This window comes from Schistocerca gregaria, chromosome 1, assembly GCF_023897955.1.
Source record: "Schistocerca gregaria isolate iqSchGreg1 chromosome 1, iqSchGreg1.2, whole genome shotgun sequence".
NCBI lineage: Eukaryota > Metazoa > Arthropoda > Insecta > Orthoptera > Acrididae > Schistocerca > Schistocerca gregaria.
In genome coordinates, this window is record NC_064920.1 from 344,862,485 (window position 1) to 344,879,663 (window position 17,179).

Sequence of the window (17,179 nt, forward strand, 5' to 3'; positions counted from 1 at the left end):
GTGAGAGATAGATTTTTCTTACTTCCATACTGGTTCTTTCCATACTGTAAGTTATACGTGTTAAGTTTGGTTGAAATTGATCGAATGGTTTAAGAGGAGATGTGGACCATACATACATACATACATACATACACAGTTACAACAGGTATGGGTTCACTATCAATGAGACACAACAAATATGACACGTAAAAAACTTCGATAATAGTATTCACCATAATAATTATAACAAATAATTCTCTCACACATCTAATTAATAAACTCTTGGGAACATTTCAGCCAAGTAAGAATTTATTGAAATGTTATGTTGTAGCTGATTCATGAGACTTGTCATGAAATATATTCTCCTATTTTTCAGTTTTGGTGGGAACCCAAGGAACCACTTCAGATAGCTTTCTGGAGTGTTTCAGGTGCTTGTCTGTTACTGATTGTCATAGTAGTAATCTGTTGCATTCTGTGGAGGAATGCCAAGAGGTAAGCACAGGTAATTCAATACATGTCCAGAATATCAGGTAAAGGTGCTTTCTGATATAAAGATTAATGCTTTGTTGGTGGAAGAGTGACTAATACTTACACATCACGTTGGGATGAGGAATTTTGCCTGTGTTTGCTGAATTCACTTGAGTGCACAGTAGTTAACAAAATTCTCATTCGTCTCCATTTGAAATTATTGGTAAAATTTTATTGCAATGTTCATTTTATAAGCAAAATGGCTGTTTTTACTAAATTAAAGGGGCACTTTACTAAATATCAATCACTACATTCATCTCTGAGATATTCTCTGTGAAATTTATTAATAGTGTGGTTCCAGATGTTCCATCGAGTTGATGTTTCCATTTTCTGCACAGTATTTCAATGGCTGACCCACCCATCATCTTCAGGTGTTGCAAGATTTGTTGTTGTGTCTACTGGCAGTCTGGACTCCAACCAGACGGCAAGGTAGTGGTTGTTTCACACAGTTGAGTTAGATTCGCAGTGCCCACTATGCCCTTTGATGGTCTTTTGCTTTTCAGAGCTCTCCCCGGTATTCCATGAAATGCAAATTCCCTCAATGTTTTGCATCTCTGGTGTATGTGATGGTCAGCAAGATTTTAATAAACTAAGTGCTGGACCCCAAGCCTTGTATAAATTGAAGTCTCTGTCCCTGTTTATTAAGTATTTTGATATCTGTATTTCAATAGACTCCTTAATTATGCTGACCCAGAAACTTGGTGTTTACATCTCAACACTGTTCTCATTACATTTACTTTCATGATTATATTTGAGTCAGTGATTGGCAATAGTTGATTTCCATGGGTGCTTTAGTTGGGTGTGTTGCTAATGTTCATTGCATCTTTCCTTGGCGTTTCTCATAGTCTGCCCCATGTACGACATGATACATTTGCTTGAAGTTCAATACACACTTGTCATTTTGGGACCAAAATTATCTTTAACATTACAGTGAATACTTTCTGTTTTAGATGAAGGGAATGAAATACAACTGGATGCCATGTTTCCATACGAGTCTACCAATGTTTCCTGATATTGGGCCAGGATAATGTTGATAAGCAATTTTCAGTGTGTCTCAACCTCTTTCTCAGAAATTCTTGATTTTAGCTGCATGACCCATTCAGTTCAATTATCTGAGCAACCATTCCTGCAGGTTATAATTCTTTGGTGGGAGTCTCCTTGTCTGAATCTGAGCTTTATGGACCAGTCTTTAGCACTGAATTTCTGTATGATGGAAGATGATAACTCGACACATGGAGATAGGGGTCAATGTGCATAGGTTTTTTATACACCCTGGTGATCCAGCGATCTGTCCAGTCTTCTCTAAACTAACACATCAAGGAAAGGGATTTGGTCCTCTAGTCCCAGTTCCAAGATTAATTTTGTAAACTACAGTTTAAATGTTCCAGGAACTCTTTGAAGTTTTTCCTCTCCATGTGATCACACCACAACTTGGTGGATTCTAGTGCCTTTGCTTCAAAGTGTTCCATGTACAACAGGGAATCAGTAGATGTCAGAACATATCTAAAAAGTTTTGTGAAATGATCATTAAATTTTTCTGTGATTGGCTCCAAGGCACTCAAGGAATCAGGAAATGGAACACTCATAAAGAGGGATACTGCACCGAAACTGACATAACATCTGTATCCTGCCCTTGCAGTTGACTGAGGTGATGTACAAAGTCAGCCCGACGTGTTTAAGCATGGGCCTTGGGTTTTCCCTACAGCGCTAAGGACATGTTGACACGTACCATGCCACCGGTCTTTTCACCACTAGTGACGAGTTTAGGTGTGCTGAGTCACAGCTACCTGAGCATGACAGACGTGTAAACACGCATAGCTGTCTTTCCGCCCAGCTCTCCCAGTAGCTATTCAGTGGCCTGACTGTATGGTTGAAGAATGTGTATTCATTTGTTGCCTTGTTGCCTCTTTGCAGGATTTGACTTTGCTTCCCATAGTTTCAAAAGTTTTCTATGGGGCAGATGTTATGTCGCCCTGGTTGCACAGGTAAACGAAATCCTGGATATGCTCACTATTAGTGACAGTGAGTGTGAATTATCTGATGTTACTAGCAGCGATGAGTCTTCAACAGAATCTCAAACCTGTAGTCCTCAGCTCTTTACGTCAGGCGGGAAGCATTAATTATAGTTAGCAATTCCTCTGATTCCAAGGAATCAAAAAGTGACAGTGAAACGGTTCAGAAAACACTGCGCTTAAGTGACAGGAAAGAAACCGATTTCCAGCCATTAACCATTACTTTGATGACTTGACTTCAGGACACAACTGTCAGATAGATACTGATCCAAGTATTCTTTCATTTTTTGTGATGTTTATGTCTGAAGAACTGTTGCAATTTATTGCAAATGAAACAAATTGTTTTTACGCTTACATCAGAGAAAATACTATAGAATCTGTGGATTCTTGACTGTCAAAGTGGAAAGACACTGGATTTGAAGAAATATGTTTTTTTGGCAGAACACTTTTGAACACAACAGTTTGTGGTGAAATTATGCCCCGAGACAGTTTTTGTCTACTTCTGAGAATGCTACATTCAGTGATAACTCTGCAAGTACTAGAGGCGACAGTCTATTTAAAATAAGGACGATTGTTGACCTAGTTCGTAGTTCATTTCGTCCACATCACAAGCATTATATAGATGTAAGTTTCTTGCTGTTCAAAGGACAATTATCTTTTAAGCAATTTATTCCAACCAAGCAAAGTAGATTCAGAATAAAGACATTTGTACTGTGTGACTGTCAGAGTGGATACATTTCAGATTTTATTGTATATACAGGCACAACAACAGAAATTGTGTTCCACAATTTAGGGACAAGTGGCGACTTAGTGGCAACACTTTGGGACTGTACTTGGATAGTTGGACAATTGATACTCCAGCCCGGACAAATTCCTTTGGCTTCACAACCATGGAACAGCTGCATGTGACACTGCTCATAAGAATAGATGAAACATGCCAAAACTACAGAAGAAATTAAAATGAGGATAAACTGAGTTTAAGTCCACTGACAAGGTCCTCGCTATCAAGTGGTGCAATAAGAGAGAGGTGTGCATGTTGACCACAAGTCACACAACACAGATGGTTGAAACAGAGAAGACTGATAGAAATACCAGTGAAAAAATAAAGAATGTACAATGTATTGCAGATTACAATTCGAGTATGGGTGTAGTTGACCGTTGTGACATGTTACTGAGCTCAGTTGGATCAGTGCGTAAGACTGTGAAATAGTACAAGAAATATTTTTTTCACATTTTGGATTTGTGCATTCTCAATGCTCATGCTCTCCACCGGTCGGTAACAGGGCAAAAATGGCACTCGCAGAGTTTCACCTTTCTCTTGTAAGGGAATTTGTAGAAAAATATGCTACAGAACAAAAAAAAGCTGGTAGGGGAAGGCGTTACAATAACGAGAATCCACTGTGATTCACACAGACACATCTTCTGGCTGTTATTGTGAGTGAACAATTGCAGAAAAGGACGCTAATGCGTAGATGTGTGGTTTGCATGAAACAGAAAGTGTGCCAGGAAACTAGACACCAATGCAAAACTTGCAACCTTCCATTATCTGTTGTGCCCTGCTTTGAGACTTATCGTACAAAGAAGCATTACTACTAATCACTGGGCATTACTACTAATCACTGGGAACTAAATCTGAGAAAATTTATTGACACTTCTGAATGAATTACTAAAACAAAGACAAAAAATATATAAATTTATTTTTAATTTTGCCAGTGCCGGTCCAAAGCATGGATCAAAAACAAGGATGGGAAACAGATGCAAAAGGAATAAAATCATTCAAACAGTGCCTGACTTCTTCATATGTAGCAGTTTGCTGGGAAATGAATGGACCTGGTGACTGAGATGTCACAATATCTGTCCTGTGGCAAATGTAATTACGCTGAGTACATTGCGCCAGTGTAACAAAACCCATATCTTAATCTACATACGATACATTTAAATTATTAACACGTAACATAGACAGTTATATTCTTTTATCCTTAGTAGTACAAATATAGATCACATTTGGTCTACTTGTACAAAATGCCTCTGATCAACAAGAAATAATAAAGTTAAAACTCTGTTCTCAATACAATTTTTCTTGCTACGTCACCTCTGTTCTTAACCAATATTGAAAATTAAATTAACTGTTCTGGGGAGGGTGGGGGGTTTAAAATTGGTTGTTCAAATGAGACTGGTTTTGAAGCATTAATAGAAAACGGTATTTGTAAAAGAAGTATTGAATATGCTTTGCTTTTGTCTTTTCACAAAAATCAACATGTTTTCAACTAATTTGTAGATTATTGGATAATAGTAGGGGAAATCAATCTATTGCACTGTAAATTTTATTTCCATCATGCGTTCACTGTACTGGATACGCAAATCCAAGGTTTACATTGTTTTCAGGCCTGATTTTCACGCCCAACTTTCATTCCAATTATACAGCTTGGAATGTTTTACAGAACATAGTTTTCTAGCAAAATCAGAACATTAATACTGCGTTTCTGACGTTTTTAAAAAATCTTCAATGTTGCGCTTAATTCAATCACTACTGGAAAGTGCTACGCAAATGAAACTTTACGTTTGAGAACCATGTGTTGTTAAGTTATGACATGCCAAGTTTCACATTCGCCATAGGATTAGTACAGGAGATGCAAGAGGGCAAACTTCAAAATTTTTTTCTGGCGCCTGTTGTTTTGGCCGATTTTACCTATAATTTTCTGGCTGAATATGGCTTGAAAAATTCTGTTCATTATTATTCTTAAGAGACCACATAAAGTTGTGCAAGATGGCCAAATTTGATTTCTTTACAAAAACTTTTGTCCGAGATATTACAGCTTAAAGTCGCCAAAAATTCATGCTGGCTCTGCGCAAGTCATAATAAGTGCAGAAGTATTCAGCACAGGGCGGGTTGGGCAGCGCAAACCGCTCTGGTACTGGTTGTGGCTCCAAGGGACAGGCACGCAGTGCAGGTAGCTGGATTACGCCACAGGCCGTGGCACCCCAGTGTGCCAACCAGATGATGTGCCTCCAGCAGTCAGAGGGTTAATGATGCTAATGATAAGCATGACTCATTGAGAAGAGTCATCACCTTTCTCTTGATTTTATTTGTAGGGTTTACATCTCTCTGTTTGTATGCAACATCATTCAAAACATCAAAAATCTTCTTATTGTAATCAACACATGGTATTAGAACGATAGCGTTGCCCTTGTTGACTGCTAGAACTATAATTTTCTTGTCCTCTCTAGGCCAGTAGGTCCCTCTCGGAGATATTGGACCTTAGCATTGGTGCCTTAGTAAGTGCTCTACAGGTTTCATGGCCAACCTCTTCTGCTGCTTCTGGAGCTAATGTAATATGCTATTGGTAACTCTCCAGCTGGAAGCAGCAGAAGAGGTTTACCACAGAACCACTTATCAAGGCACTAATGCCAAGAGTCAACATTTTCAAGGGGAACGAATAGCATAGAGAAATTTGTGGGAGGACAAGGAAACTGTATAGCTACCAGCCACCAAGGGCAATGCCCTTTTGTGGACTTCAATATGAGGAGTTTTGATCTTTTGAATGACGTTGCATACAAACAGATAGTTGTCGACCCTATGAATTAAATTAAAATTAAAAGGAAGATGACAACTCTATTCAGTGAGTTAGGCTTGGCATATAACATCAGTGGCGTGCACATGTTTTCTTTTTAGGCTAGGCAGTAGTGTGAGGTGTCCTGATGAACACTCACCAGTCGACGTGCATGCAGGGAAGTGAGGATGCGCTCAGTGTAAAGACACTTCAGCTATCAAGATATTAGCAGTAAATTTTCAGAGTGTTCGGAATAAAGTTCCTGAATTTACTGCCCTCCAGGAAGCGTGTGGCGTGAAAATTATTCTTGGGACTGAGACCTGGCTGAAACCTGAGATAGGAAGTTCTGAAATATTTAATGAGGGTTGGAATGTGTATCGGAAAGACAGATTAGACACCGTAGGAGGTGGTGTCTTCATTGCAGTTGACATAAATATTGTGTCTACCGAGGTCGAAGTAGACTGTGATTGTGAAGTTATCTGGACATGTTTAACAGGGCTAGGAGAAATAAAGTTAATTGTTGGGTGTTATTACTGGCCACTAGGTTCCACCATGACAGTTCTAGAATCTTTCAAAGGTTTGTCTACACTCTGTATCGCAGAAGTACCCGGATCGTGCTATATTAGTTGGAGGCGACTTCAACCTACCTAGTATAGACAGGAATGTCTATGGATTCATCACAGGTGGTACAGACAAGCCATCGTGTGAATTACTTTTGAACACATTATCCGAAAACTGTCTCGAGCAGCTAAATTGACAGCCAACACGTAATGGAAATATTTTGGATCTGGTAGCCATGAACAGACCAGATCTCATCGACGGTGTCAGTGTTGAGACAGGGATTAGTGATCATGATGTTGTCATTACAACTATGGTTACGAAAGTTAAAAAATCGGTCAAGAAGGCTAGGAGAGTATTGTTACTAGAAAGAGCAGATAAACAGTTGTTAGGATCCCACTTAGTAAATGAATCGACTTCATTTACTTCCGGTACGATAGACATGGAAGAATTATGGGCAAATTTTAAACACATTGTAAATTACGCATTGGACAAGTATGTGCCAAAAAAGTGGGTTACGGACAGAAAAGATCCATCCAGTCACTCACTTATCAGTCTGGCCTGGCAACGGAAGACAGCAAAGCAAAAACTGAAATTTTAAATTTAGCATCTGAGAAATCTTTCACGCAGGAGGATCGTATAAACATACAGCCGTTTGGGTCTCGTACAGATTCCCATATGGAGGACATAGTGATAGATATCCCTGGGGAATGTGAAGCAGCTGAATAGGTTGCAAATAAATAAATCACCAGGTCCTGATGGGATTCCAATTCGGTTTTACAGAGAGTACTCTACTGCATTGGCTCCTTACTTAGCTTGCATTTATCGCGAATCTCTTGCCCAACGTAAAGCCCCGAGTGACTGGAAAAAAAGCTGAGGTGACACCTGTATATAAGAAGGGTAGAAGGATGGATCCTCAAAATCACAGACCAATATCCTTAACGTCGGTTTGTTGCAGGATTCTCGAACATATTCTCAGTTCGAATATAATGAATTTCCTTGAGACAGAGAAGTTGCTGTCCATGCATCAGCACAGCTGTAGAAATCATCGCTCCTGCAAAACGCAACTCGCTCCTTTTTCACATGATATCTTGCGAACCATGGATGAAGGGTATCAGACGGATGCCATATTCCTTGACTTCCAGAAGGCGTTTGACTCAGTGCCCCACTCCAGACTCCTAACTAAGGTACGAGCATATGGGATTGATTCCCAACTATGTAAGTGGCTCGAAGACTTCTTAAGTAATAGAACCCAGTATGTTGTCCTCAATGGTGAGTGTTCATCAGAGGTGAGGGTATCATCTGGAGTGCCCCAGGGAAGTGTGGTAGGTCCGCTGTTGTTTTCTATCTACATAAATGATCTTTTGGATAGGGTGGATAGCAATGTGCGGCTGTTTGCTGATGATGCTGTGGTGTACGGGAAGGTGTCATCGTTGAGTGACGGTAGGAGGATACAAGATGGCTTGGACAGGATTTGTGATTGGTGTAAAACATGGCAGCTAATTCTAAATATATATAAATGTAAATTAATGCAGATGAATAGGAAAAAGAATCCCGTAATGTTTGAATACTCCAATAGTAGTGTAGCACTTGACTCAGTCATGTCGATTAAATATTTGGGCGTAACATTGCAGAGCGATATGAAGTGGGACAAGCATGTAATGGCAGTTGTGGGGAAGGCAGACAGTCGTCTTCGGTTCATTGGTAGAATTTTGGGAAGATGTGGTTCATCTGTAAAGGAGTCCGCTTATAAAACACTAAGATGACCTATTCTTGAGTACTGCTCGAGCGTTTGGGATCCCTATCAGGTCGGATTGAGGGAGTACATAGAAGCAATTCAGAGGCGGGCTGCTAGATTTGTTACTGGTAGGTTTGATCATCATGCTAGTGTTACGAAAATGCTTCAGAAACTCAGGTGGGAGTCTCTCAAGGAAAGGAGACGTTCATTTCATGAATCGTTACTAAGGAAATTTAGAGAACCAGCATTCGAGGCTGACTGCAGTACAATTTTACTTCCGCCAACTTACATTTCGCGGAAAGACCACAAAGATAAGATAAGAGAGATTAGAGCTCATACAGAGGTATATCTAATCTAATCTAATCTAATCTATAGGCAGTCATTTTTCCCTCGTTCTGGTTGGGAGTGGAATAGGGAGAGAAGATGCTAGTTGTGGTAGAGCTACCCTTCGCCACGCACCGTATGGTGGATTGCAGAGTATATTTGTAGATGTAGATGTAAAGTTCTTAAAACATGAATAGCAGAGCCACCAAGACTATATGGCCTTCCAAAAGCACACAAGAAAGGAATTTCTCTAAGGCCCATAGTAATACTGGCTCACCTATGTACCCGTTGGACAGATACTTGAAATGCATTCTCAGCGAATATGTGGGAAAGTGCAAACACCACAATCATAACTCCAATGACTACACATCACCTCAATAAAGTTGCTGCTCAGGATATAGATATTATGGTCAGTTTTGATAGAGTCTCCCTCCTCATGATAGTTTGAGTATCTAATTCTGTGCAGCTAGTGGTGGAAGACTTCGACGACTGTTTCATACAAGTTTTTAGGGCACATTGTGACACATACTTATTTCCCGTTCAGTGGAAAAATATTATGAACAAATCAAGAACATGCCCATGGGTAGTCCATTATTGCCTGTTATGATAAACCTATACATGGAACACTTTGAAGAAAATGCATGAGAATCTGCTATGTTGAAAGTAACGTCTTTCCGTTGGATGACATATTTTTGGTGGGGCCACTTGGAGTGGAGAAACTTCAAGAGTTCCTGAAACATTTAAAGTCAATCCACTGTAATGTAAAATTCACAATGGAATCTGAAAAAGGGGGCCAACTACCTTTTCTCAACATGTTGGTTAAGAGAAGAGTGGATCGATCTTTGGGTCACAGTGCATATAGAAAATGTATGCACACTGACTTCTGTCTCCATGCATTGAGCCACCACTGTCCATCACAATGAAATTTGGTACTAAGAACAATAGTCCATCTAGATCAAATATTAACAGACAAAGGGAGCCTCACCAAAGAGTTACAACACCTAAGAATAGTGTTCTGAAGGAATGGGTAGTCAGATCATCACATTCAACTGGTGATGTAGTCGAAATGAAGAACACTTGAGAAAGAGGTTGAGACTGAGACCGATGAAGAAAAGCCAGCAGTCGTCTATTTATCATATACTGTCCCAGTATCAAAAAACATCCATAGACTCCTAAGGAAACATGGCACCCATTGTGTTTCACTCACTTAGCTAAAAAAAAGTATTCTTTATAATGTCAAAGATGCCCTACATCTCCAAAAGCTGGTTGTGTACTTCATTCCACAGATGTGGCATGTGTTACATGGGGCAGACTGTGAGAACAGGTGAGGAGAAATGCCAGGAACATTAGTGACACTCCCAGCTAAAGCAACCAAACAAATAAACTGTTGCTGAGCACTGCCTCAAATATTATCACGAAATGGAATACAGTCAGGTCAGTATGGTAGTGGAAACGGCAAGTTTGTGGGACAGTGTAATCAAAAAGTGTATTGAAATAAAGATATCAGAAATCCTAATAAACAAGGACAGAGGCTTCAATTTAAAAAAAAAAAAGCTTGAGTCCAACACTCAATTTATTAAAATTTTGCCAGAAATTATGATAGAGTTGGGAAACACTAAGAGACTTTGTGGATTGCAAAATATCAGTGCAAGCTACAAAAAACAAGAGTATCAAAGAGTGTAGTGGGCATCACGGATCAAGATCAGCTAAAGTATCAACACGAGACTGGCAATAGTTCACAGTCTAGTTGAAATCCAGGCAGTGAGTACACATGACAGCAAAACTCGCAGAACCTGAAGAAGTAGTCTGGGTTGGTCAACGAAATATTGTGCAGAAAATGGAAGCAACAACTTGGTAGAACACCTGGAAACACCCTATTAGTGACTATATTAAATACTTCTTCTTTTATTGAATGTGGTAAGGAAATTCTGGCTTAATGTAAAGAATTTAGGAGTAAAGGAGCAACTTACTGAATAGTAAAAGCGCTGATCATCAACAGGCACCAAAAAAGTACAAATTTGTTGGCTTTCAGATGAATCCTGTAACAAGCTGTAGAACTACACACACACACACACACACACACACACACACACACACACACACATACACATACATATCTCTGTGTGTGTGGTTTGGGGGTAGGGGTGGGGTGGGGTGGGGGCGCACGCACGCACGCACACACACACACACACACACACACACACACACACACACACACACACAGAAAAGTAATAACACTGATTTGTTAACTACCAAAGTTTTTATTTTTTAAAAACAAAAATATCTCCCCTTCACTGTAGTTGCCTTTGGCAACTAAACACTGGTGGAGCCATTGTTCCAAGTCTTGGTATGTGCACTCAAAGGCTTCGATTGGTAGGACATTCATCATGTTGGTGACATTCTTTTGAATGTTCTCCAGAGTCCTAAAATGATGTCCCAAAATAATGTCCTCTCACTAGAGCATGCATACATTTGATGATTTTTGTCAGTTTTTGAAGTTGGAGATCTCCCTGAGCAAGGTTTATCTTCAACATGTTCTCGGACTTCCAAAAATGATTTATGCTAGCAAAAATCTTATGCTCCTGATAGGTATGTTCCACATAGGCCTGATTCAATTTTTCAAAGATTGCAGTTGGTAGATTTTCCACGTTTAAAACAAAATTTGATGGCATAACATTGCTCTAAATTCTGCTGTTCCATTTTTATAACATAAGGCACTCTAAAAAATCATGTGATGGTTATGGTGGAGCTTAAACTTAGACTGAACACTGGAATGGAAGAACACACCAGACTATACAAGTAAGACAACACAGTCATGCCACTCTGCTAGCAGTGTTGTCAGTCTCATAGTTTTTTCACATGCTTCATGTGTGTGTGTGCGCTCTAGCTCGTTAAAGGATTCATCTAAAAGCTAGCAATTTTTTTGTGTTTGTCAATGATTCAATGCTTTGTTCCATAACTTTTATGCAGGCAGTATCAGTATAGGTTTGACTCCTTTCAGTCATATGTGTCCAGCTGTTGCTGAATCTTTTTGCATCAGGCAGCACTTGATGAGTCTCTGGCTATGTTTATTTCTGTCCTTTGTGTATGATAAAATATTTACATATAATTCATATCAGCTACCTATATACCAGCTTCTAATTGATGATGCTGAGAACATTAAATTCAATGCTTCTGTTGTTCTTCTGGAATGCCGTAGAATCTTAGAGAAATAAGTACATCTTTGCACAAAATAAAAGTACTGATGTATTGTGCACTACTTCATGTAAATTTTGTCCCAAAAGATGATTCTGTATTTTTAAAAAATAGTGATACTGGTTGTTTTGAAATAGGCACAAGGCTTTGCATGTTTCTGCATACATTGCTTCCCTTACAAGCAGTTTTTGTAGACCAGTTTTTCAGTTCGTACATTTTCTTGTATAAATTAACTGAATTTTTATGTGTTTCAGACAATCTGATCGTTACTATGGGGGTGATATCATGCTACGAGATGAAATGGGAGACACTCATGAAGGAATTGACAACCACAGTGCTACTAATGTGTATGAGTATCGAGATACACCACCGCCTAAACAAAAACAAAAACAGCAGCTCAATCACTATGAACAGAGGAGGAGTGCTAGTACTCCCTCATTAAGGACTGGCAGTGCAATATCATTGAAAGACTCTAGCAGTTTTACAACCAGCAGTCCAACTGGTGAACCACGAAAAGTTCCAGAACAAAGAAATACACCTGTTGTTCCAAGGAAGCCGAAAACTCTTTTGGGAGAAGATGGTGTGCCACAAACACAAGTTTAAAATGGCAGTGCTACTGAATTATATACGTATGATCTCATAAGAGTTAAAGCCAATAATCATTAGATGATTAGAAACAAAGCAGAAATATAGTACAAATGGCATCTGATGTTTCTACTGTTAAACTTCACTTCATTCTTTAGTGATGTGTGAAGTATGAGATATACATCATATAGGTTTAGTGAAAAGAAACAGTCCTTACATGTCATCTGCACAAGTGAAAACTACTATTCTTTTAGAGTGCCATACAGATTTTTGTCAGCTATGATGTATTTTTGTGCATACTATTAGTTACTCAAGCTTTCGACAAGAGGCTTTACATACACGAAGAGTTGGAGTGATTCCTATGAACATAAAGACTGGTTTTGAAATATTTTTAAGCCTCAAATTGTGAACAGTTGGAGTACTCCTGCTAGTTCATATTGCAACAGCATTCCAATGTATTGTTGTTCAGCATATTTTAACTACCAGAAAACCTGAGCAATGTCAAAGAAATTTCATTCAACTACTACATATTATTTTTGTGATGCAGCCATAGATTCTATACAGACATAGTAACATCTATACATTCATATTTTTACTTAAATTTATGACCCATTTTCATATTCAATTTTAAGGATATTCACTTAGGTGTTGTGAAGAATTTGCCCTATACAATATCACCATTTATAATCCTTTTCGTAATGTGTCTCACCAGAAATATTTCCTTATTTTTTGTTTTGATCCATTTGGCCCTTAACATATATAGACTCTCAGATTTATGTTGGAAGTAGTTGGACTGCTAGTTACCTAACTGTCATAAATTTCTAGAGTATTCAGTTTTTACTTTAATTTCACAACAGATCACATGAATGCCAGACCCTCTTGGGCTGTATTCTATTTCTTAAAATGTGAGATAAAGTTGTGCAGGTAGCATTCACTGGCATAATTTGATAATATTTGTCTCTTGATACAGTTAGACACTCAGATTTATGTTGGAAAAATTTGGACTGCCACCTAGTGAATAGTGATAAATTTCTTGAATAATCAGTTTCTTTTACGTTCAACTTCACTAAACGATACATTCAGCACTATCTCAACGTATTTTACATTTCATAAAATGTGAGACAGAATTTTGCAAATAGTGCACACTGTCATAATTTGGTGAACTAGTGAACATTGCACTTTTATCAGTATGCAAGGATAAGATGTACAGAAAAAAATTCATCGCAGTTTGCCTATTTGTGACAGGAAGCTCTATTGGCCAATGTTAACTTGAGATGATTACTTCAAATAATGGGAACTTAAAAAAATAACAGTAACTGGTGAATTGAAAACTAAACCAAAATATTTGAAAAAGGAGACTGTAATACAAGAAATAAGAGCAGATGAAAAAATTAAAAGATGAAATACTTTTAAAAAATATTTAATCATTTAATATAACATTACATAAACACTCGGAGCTGTTGATCTGTTTCTCATTATGTACTTATAATAAAAAGAAATTCCTTATCAAGAATTTCAACAAGTATTCAGTGCCCATAACAAACTGTCACTTTAAATCACACTGAAATTGCTTTATTAATTGAACTTCAAGTAGATTTTAATTTTATGAAATTGGAGATGAAATAATGAATAGTCACAGATCATCAGTCATAATCACATGTGTTTCAACAATCTAAGGAAAAGGGTAGACTGCTACTTAGTGTAAAGATGACACACAGTGAGTGTCATCTTTATGGTGTGTGTGTCATCTTTATGGTGAGTAATCATCTTTACAGTGATGAGTAGCAATCTATCCTTTTCCTTATTTTGTTGATATTCTAACTTGAAATTTCCATTGTTTCACATGTACTTCAAGTGCAGATAATTGCATCATCACCATATATTTGCATTTAATCAACATGCATACTTCTTTGATTATTAAAGGCCAACTTTGTAATATACATTAGCAAATGAATTAAATAATCAAAGGTTCTCTGCTTCATACATTAACTAAAGACATTTTTTTAATAATGGAATAAGTTGCTTACAGTTAGTCTAGTCAGAATGTTGTTGATGAACTGAAACAAGATGTTTATAATCATAAAAGTAAAAAAAAAGAATGTAGATATTTTTGCTTTCAAAAACAGCACATGCAAGGGAATATTAACATAACATTTTAAAAAGCTGTGAAAATGTAAAATACTGAGACAAAATGGCATTCAAGTGTGGAAGACAATTGTCAGCTTCTCAGCAAAAGATAATGATTACATCAAGAAAGACGAGCTCTTTAGGTTGGGTAGTTTGTGTTATCTTTTCCCAGAAAGTATCTATATGCAACGGATAAATACTGTACTGTAACAGAAATATAAATATTGTACATATTGGAAGACTGTTATTTAGCATAAAGAATCCAAAAGATAGAATGGTATTTGCATAATCTTCAGAATACCTATTCTGAGGACTTTAAGAGCTAAATACAAGGTGAAAATGGGTAGGAACTGGTTCCGTCTGGACATAGTAGCATTTCCATCCATCTCAGCAGAACTGACACTAGTGTTATAATGTGTTTTCTCCTTCAAAACACTGTGTATTACTCATATAAGTTGTCAGAATGTGTTTGGTGAATGTGCCTTAAAAAAAAAAAAAAAAAAAAAAAAAAAAAAAAAAAAAAAAAAAAAATAAACTCAGAATTTGATTTGAAAGTATCTATCAGCAAAACTTAAAAAAGATACATTTTTGTATCTCAAATTATGTATATTGCTTTTGAGAAATTTCATAGGGAGTTCTGGTGTACATACATATACTCTTTGTGTTACCTTTTCAAAATATTTACATGTCGTTGAAGAAAAAGGTTCAGTGAATATGAAGCAAGTTTTCCAGAATTGAATAAAATTTTTTTTGCTGATACACTATAACTGACATGGAATCTGCATTTCATAATAGCAAAAAACCAGTGATCAGCAGCAAGCAACTACTTAAACTGGAGTGGGGGGGGGGGGGGGGCTGAGGCTGATTTACAGTTCTCACAATTCTCTACCTAGTTTGAGTTACAGATACAGAAGAACAAGTGCAAAGCATTGGTTCATGTATAGGTGTGTGCACTTACTAGTAAATATCCAGGATAAGTTTCTAGATAATTTTTAGAGTGACACACAAATATCAGGCTAAAACCTTGACGATCCTAACTTTTCAGTAATTTAGCACTACTTTTGTGGTATTCATCTGCCTGTTGGAAACAGTGCTGCATTGTTGTCATTACTGTGAAGGTAGAAATTACTTGCACAACTATGGCAAAGCTGAGCATTATCTGTCCTAAAAATTAGTCACTGACTACTTATTACTTTATTAAAAAAATAACCATATTTATGTACAAAAGGAACACAATACTTAACTAGGCTCTTTCACTGTGGTTTACATTTTTATCTTATTATCTGAAATGCTGGAACAAGTTTGGTACACAGAGAGGTAAACAGAACATACTTTTAGTAAACTGTGCTTATCTTAGCAGTAATTTTTTTTAAATTGATGCTTATGTACTAAATCAGTCCCTGTGTATTGCCTACTGCATAAAATGGAACCTTACACATGTGAAATAAGAAATCTATTTTTTACTGTAATAAATTAACTATAATGACAATGTGAACTGATCACGTTAATGTAAAATTTAGAAATTTGATACTTCAACTAGTCCATTTTGAATAAAACTGAGATCTAATTTTGCGCTGTTTACACTCATTTTCTTGAAGTGTACATAATTATTGAAGAAACATTTGTCTTGCAAGCTATCATGCCTGCAACATAGTGCAGAGGACCCAGATTTTATTTATCTTGCTGATCACTCCATACACAGTAGTCAAGGAAACTGTGCTATCATGCCTCATAGTCAAACAACGCATGGATATTTTTTGTGCTTATTTATGTTTGTTTCAGTACTGTGTTAATCTGGAATATGTACATTTAATGACTGATAAAAACCTTCAATTTTGCATAAATTGCTACTGTAATGAGTGAGTATACTTTTTTAAAATTACAAGGGAAACACTTCTTCCTGGAACATTTTATTTATATACAAATATAATTTTATTTAGGGATAGTATTTATAAATAATAGTGTGCATGTGAATTTGTGTGAATGTGTGTGCACTATTGTGTATATATGTGTGCACTCTGTAATTGTTTCTTTTTGTGCCTGAACATATCTCTTGGTTAGAGGAAGTGCCAAGGATCCGTCCATTCCTTAAAGTCTCTGTTGATTGTTCACCTATGTTAAAATTTTATAATTCTTGTTTGTATATACTGATAACTGTTTTTGTACTTCAATAAAATGTTTTGTGTGAAAACATTTTTGTCATGTAATTCTATTTACCACCTACAAACTATAACGTACATAAAAATAGTATCTTTAGTTTTCTTTATATTAAATAGCAATGTTTTATTGCCAATTTTCCATATACAATATCATCAACAGATAGTTCAAACAATTTCACTACTACAGGCAACATATCAGTCTCAAACACAAATAAAAATAAAATGAAGACCCATCTCCCAAAAAAAATATTGCTTTGGTATGCAGATACAAACAGTCTACAATAAATAATGACACTCAGCATGTCCTTGTTCCATAATTCTTACCCCTGTAGTTGTTTTGGATGCATCATATTCAATGTGCATATATACATAGAAAGATTTAGTGTAACCCCACAACTAAAAACTAAATTTATTAAATAAATG

At 37.1% G+C, this 17,179-nt stretch overlaps 1 protein-coding gene across 2 annotated transcripts in view; it reads left to right on the forward strand.

The window, feature by feature from the left end:
• LOC126344570 (cholinesterase) overlaps positions 1 to 16,790 on the forward strand; it is a 151,310-nt gene extending 134,520 nt beyond the window's left edge. The window contains exons 12-13 of one of the 2 annotated variants that reach the window (XM_050002030.1): positions 356 to 481; positions 12,140 to 12,224. In XM_050002030.1, the coding sequence (XP_049857987.1) occupies positions 356 to 475 (120 nt within the window). In that variant the 3' untranslated portion in view covers positions 476 to 481; positions 12,140 to 12,224. Of the gene's footprint in view, positions 1 to 355; positions 482 to 12,139 lie in introns of both variants that reach the window. The other variant, XM_050002029.1, reaches the window with a different exon arrangement.
• Positions 16,791 to 17,179: the final 389 nt, after the last annotated feature.